General features: G+C 52.7%; 1 protein-coding gene across 3 annotated transcripts in view; it reads left to right on the top strand.

Annotated features, from left to right (window-relative positions):
• The first annotated feature begins 749 nt into the window (after positions 1-749).
• OLFML2B (olfactomedin like 2B) overlaps positions 750-5597 on the top strand; it is a 55664-nt gene continuing 50816 nt past the window's right edge. Inside the window, exons 1-2 of one of the 3 annotated variants that reach the window (XM_012558206.1) lie at positions 750-1308; positions 4151-4414. In XM_012558206.1, the coding sequence (XP_012413660.1) occupies positions 1135-1308; positions 4151-4414 (438 nt within the window). In that variant the 5' untranslated portion in view covers positions 750-1134. The remainder of the gene's footprint in view (positions 1309-4150; positions 4415-5597) is intronic. The other 2 variants (XM_004385748.1, XM_023740035.1) reach the window with 2 other exon arrangements.

The following is a 5597-nucleotide window of genomic DNA, read 5'->3' as shown; positions in this document are numbered from 1 at the left end:
ATCTAGCGACAGAGACCGTGAGACTTGTCCCAAACCATGAAGACAAAAGCCGTTCAATAATTTGATTACCGGGTAGTAGTTTCCCCCACTGGGACACGCAAACAGTGTCAGAGATTTATAGCGATGTTCCTTATATTTAATATTTAGACAACTCAGAACACACTCTAGCAGGGAGTTCAATAGTTATCCTCTGGGTGGAGGTATTACCAGGTTCTAAAGCTGTGGCAAACGAAGCAAATTACCAATGGCGCAACGTTCAAAGCTGCCAGAGATCAAGTCAGGGAAAAGAAACGCCCCAAAAGAGCAAATGCTCCTTCCCTCTTGCCTCAGGTGCCACAACAGGTGATGCCCAGGGTCCGCTTGGACTTGGAGCGAGCCAAGGCGCGTGCCACCAACTAGGAGTAAACTCGCTCCTCTTGGCGAAAATGGGCACAAGGAATCTCCAAAGTTCAGGGCGCCCCATTCGGGGTAACTTCTCGCTGCTCACCTTTTGCGGTCAGATGAAAGGACAGGACAGGGACGCCGGACCCACGTCACCCCTGGCAGGCGCGCGCGGCGCCTGAGCCCGAGCGGGGGGCGGGGTGGGCCGCCCGCCGGAACCCCTGCGCGTTTCGCGGTCCTCCTCCTCCGCGCCGTCACTGGCTGCATCTCCGCGGCCCCGGCACAATAGAGGCCCCGCCCCTCCCTCCGCGCGAGCGCTCCGCGGCGCCCTAGTCCAGCCGCTCGCCGTCCGCGTCCTGCGCCCTGCGCCCTGCGCCCAGTCCCCGTGCGTCCCGAGGCTCCTCGCTGCCCCCCGCGGCGCGCACCGCCGCCTCCGCCGGGGCCCCTTCCACCTGAGCCCTCTCCTGGGGTGCAGGCGCTCGGTTCGCCAGTGCCTGCCTCCACCTTCCCCTTCAACTCCTCCTGCCCTCCCGCTGGGGCTGCACAGTCGAGAGCTGCTCGCGTCGGGAAGGAGATGCCCAGGGTCTCTGGGGCGCACCCTCCTGCCCCGTTCACCCGCACCCAGCTTTGGAAGGTGCTCTGAGCAGCCACTCTCGGGGTCCAGCCAAGACCCCCTCTCGCCTCAATCCTTCTCTAGACCCCCGACTTCAGCGGTTCTCGGAAGGGGCCGAGCCCCTTCTTGTCGCGTCCCTCATGGCCAACCCTCTGTTGCTGGTTCTGTACTTCGCTCTGCTGGTAGCTCGGGGCTGGGGGTCCAGCACTCCCCCCACAGGGATGAGCGAGCCCCCGGATGTGCAGACGGTGGCCACCATGGAGGCTGAGACTCTGCAAAACGAGGCAGACAACCAGGAGAACGTCCTATCTCAGGTAGGATGCCGAGTCCCGTGCCCTCCCCTCCGGCTCCGGGTGGTGCCCGGAACCCCAAGATGGTCCTTGCTGAGCGTTTTTTTTTTTTTTTTTTCGTTGGGGGTGGAGGCGAGGCAACTGTTTCTCGGCCCGTTACCAAAGGGAAGGGCACTTGCTTTTCACTTGTCAGAATATTCTCTTACACGGAGGGACATGAGTCCTCCGCTCAAGATCATGGGGTCTTTCAAGGTTATGGAATCAGGAGAAAGGAGAGAAGGCAGGGAAGACTCCACACAGCTCCCTGAGAGGAAAGAAAGAAAAAAAAAATCTTTGAGGTTAAAGGTTGTGAAAAGTGATGGTCATCTCTTGTCTGTGCGGCTGTTTGTCAGGATTGGAATGTGAAAACAGGCGGCATGTTGGACAAAAGGCAGTGGTGTGACCCATGGGGAGATGTCATGGCACAGGGTGAGACACCAGGCAGAAGCAAGGGGCAAAGACAGAACAGCAATGTGTGATGAATGTGAGGTGCCCCCAAAACACATGATTTGACCGATGAGACTCCGACACTCTGCGTGTTGGGGGCATAGAGTGGAAATGCAGGTCCGCTCTGCTCTGGCAGACTGTCAGTGGGGGCCGAGTGACAGATGATAGTGACTGGCTCTGTAATGTGTCAGTTTACAAAGTACCTTGGAAACCCTAGTGGCATAGTGATTAAGAGCCACACCTGTTAAACAAAAGGTCGGCAGTTCAAATCCACCAGGCACTCCTTGGAAACCCTATAGGGCAGTTCTACTCTGTCCTGTAGGGTCACTATGACTATGAGTCAGAATCAACTCAACGGCAATGGGTTGTCGGGTTTTCACTTGTTTTATCTGACTCAATCCTCAAGGCATCCTTATACCCATTCTATAGATAAGGACAGTGAGGCTCAGTACATTAAAGAGCATCAGTGGTGGGCAGAGCCAGGGCTTCTGATCATCTTCAGCCCAGATCTCATGACTGCAAGGGGCAGTTGCCTCTGGGATGTTTATTTCATGCTCTTAAGAGCAGGTGTGATGATGTGTGGTGGGTGTCACTGTAATCCTGAGGATGAAGTATGGCCAAGAAGGGATCCCATAGCTCTGCCTGCATCTCCATTAAGCCCTTAGACTGAGCCTTGTCTCTTTCCTGTAGAGGGAACGATCAGCTACACTTTGCGGTTCATCAGACACTGGTCTCCTCACCCTTCCTTTAATAATTATGCTAATATATGCCCTATATCCACCCATACCTTCTCATTGACCCCTAAATTGAAAAGACATAAAAGTCATTCACATTGGGGCTATGGAGCACCATCAACAAAAGCTTTCCTGAAACCCGAGCCTCCTGAAAGGAAAGAATCCACCCAGCATTTCTGAGCAGGGTTGTGTCAGAATCTAGGCAGAGTTTCAGGGAGCAGACAGCCACGATTTACTGTCAGCCCATAAAGAGCCACTGCTGAAGTCACCCTGCACTACAACTCCTTCAATTCTGTATTTGACAACAGTCCTAAAACAAATATTAGTGTTAGAGGAAACTCAGCCTTTGCAAGAAAAACATGACAAGTCGTCTTCCCCCCTAGACAGCATCCCAGGAACGTTTCCACTCAAACCATCTCAGTGCCTACCTGCCGGGGTCATCCATCAAACGAAGGAACTCTTCTCTGTGCCTGGAAAGGAAGCCCAGGCTACCGGCTTGCAGGACCCGTTGGAGAGGGGCCTTTTCCCCAGCGAGTGCCCAGGGCAGGAGCTCCAGAAAGCCTGCTGTTGCATGTTATCCTGCTCAGGGAGGCTGGCAGGGGAAAGTGCTCAGAAGGAAATGTTTAGCGCTGTAGAAGATGCAAGCGCTACCAGTTTGCTCTCCTGGGTTTGGCCCGGCCTTTGGGTTCAGAAGCTGTTCTTGGAGCCGAATGAACCTTTCACTGAGTAAAACTTACTGACTCCTGATCCAGTCTCTCTCCTCCCAACTCCCTTTCTCCACCCCCATTACCCCCCAAAAAATCAAACCCATTGTCGTGGAGTCGATTCCTACTCGTAGCAATCCCATAGGATAGAGTAGAACTGCCCAGTAGGGTTTCCAAGGAGCGGCTGGTGGATTCGAACTGCCAACCTTTTGATCAACATCCAAAAGTTTAACTACTGTGCCACCAGCACCCCCCTTACATCTCCAAATTCAATGCATCCTTCAAGGCCTGGATCTAATCCTACTGCTCCACGAAGTCTTCCTGGTCCACTCTCTGCCCGTTTGAGCTCCCACTGCACTTTATGTCTGCCTCCCTGGGCACTTACACTCACTGCTTTACGTGACCATTGTTATGTGTGTACGTCTGGCGCTGTGAGCTCCTGGAGGGCATATTCACTGTCTGGCCCATCTCTTTACCTCTCATAGCACCTAGCACAGTCCTGGCACTTAGTTGGAACTCAATAAATGTTGAATGAATGAATGAGGATATAAGCAGGTCTTCAATTTTGAATATCAACTTTCCAGTCCCTTCTTCAACCCCTGCTCCTTTTTCTTTTTTAATCTAAACCTGGATTCTAGCGAAGGCCAGGGTTATTGGAGGGATGACGGGTCTCCTCTGTTTTTTCCTTTAAATGACGAAAAGCTAAGGCCCCTTGAGAAATACACAGCTTTCCAAGACAGATCAAGAGAGCTAAACTCTGAGTGCCTTCAAGTAAATGTCAGAGTCAGCAAATTGTGTTGCGATGACCTATTCATTCCGTGGCTAAGAGCTGCCTGAGGTCTCTGGCTAGTGCAGAACATGTGAGAGTGAATGGAGAACCTTCTTCAGGAGCCTGCCTGACACTGTGTCTGCGTACCCTCAACCCTTTCTCTCTGTGTCTAGTTGCTGGGGGACTACGACAAGGTCAAGGCCGTGTCAGAGGGCTCAGACTGTCAGTGCAAGTGTGTGGTGAGACCCCTGGGCCGAGATGCCTGTCAGAGGATCAATGAGGGGACCTCCAGGAAGGAAGACTTCTACACCGTGGAGACCATCACTTCAGGCTCGTCCTGCAAGTGTGCCTGTGTCGCGCCCCCGTCCGCCCTCAATCCCTGTGAGGGAGACTTCAGGCTGCAAAAGCTACGGGAAGCGGACAGCGGGGACTTGAAGGTAGGCCAGCATGGGACATTGCCATGAGTGAGATGGCCCTTTACACTAGCTTGGGACCCATGGGTCCTGCAGGGGCATTGCTGGAGACCATGAGGCCTTTGTATAGATGAGACGCATTTTAGCCTTTAAATTAAAGGAGTCCAGGCCCTGGACCCTAGAATGTTGTGTGTGTATCCAAGGCTGATGATCTGACAAACTGGTCGTTTTCAGCTCTGTGTCTGAAGGGGATGCCAAGAGCAAAGTATGCCAGCCTCTCCTTATGGAGCCAGGGAGGCCAGGCCTGTGAGCAGCTGCCAGGCCCAGCCAGCCAAAAGAACTCCGTGTTCTTCTGCAGGAGGAGCGCTGCCATGATTTGCTGTCAGCCCAGCATGCACCCTGAGGAGGCAAGACACATACAGAGCGAAGCAAGCTTTCAGTGCTCAGCACCCGAGCTGGGGTAGCCCAGGGAGACTGAGGCCTGCCTAGGCCCCGTCATCAAGCTGTGATATGCTGCATAGGTGGGGAATCTCAGGCCCCACTTGGGGCAGCCCCATAGGCTGGTTTAGCGCTTTATATGATCCTGCACTTTCCCCTTCACTTGCAGCGTGGGGTAGTGGAATGAGCTTGGTTTTGAAGTTGGACAGACCTGGGTTCAAATTGTCGCTCTGCCACCACTTCCTGAGTCATCCTGCGCAAGTTATTTAACTTGTTTGACTTCAGTTTCCTTGTGTAAAATGTGGGAATAATAACATCTACCTTATGGAGCTGGTTTGAGGATCAGGGAGATGACAACTATTTTTTTTTTGTTTTTTTTTGAGATGACAACTTTTGAGTACTTGGCACAATGCCTGTCATATAGTTATTGTTAGGTACCATCGAGTCAATTTCAACTCATAGCGACCCTATGTGACAGAGTAGAATTGGCCCATAAGGTTTTCTAGGCTGTAATCTTTACGGGAGCAGATCATCAGATCTTTCTCCCGTGGAGCCACTGGGTGAGTTTGAACTGCCAGCCTTTCAGTTAGCAGCTGAGCGCTTAACTGGTGTGTCACCAGGGCTCCTTGACATATAGTTATACCAAAAAAACCAAACCCATTGCCATTGAGTCGATTCTGACTCATAGCGACCCTATAGGGCAGAGTAGAACTGCCCCATAGGGTTTCCAAGGAGCGGCTGGTGGATTTGAACTGCTGACCTTTTGGTT

This window comes from Trichechus manatus, unplaced genomic scaffold (genome assembly GCF_000243295.1).
Source record: "Trichechus manatus latirostris isolate Lorelei unplaced genomic scaffold, TriManLat1.0 scaffold00145, whole genome shotgun sequence".
In the NCBI taxonomy this organism is placed as follows: Eukaryota; Metazoa; Chordata; class Mammalia; order Sirenia; family Trichechidae; genus Trichechus; species Trichechus manatus.
Note: the sequence above shows the minus strand (reverse complement) of the source record. Positions and strands in the feature narration are given on the sequence as shown.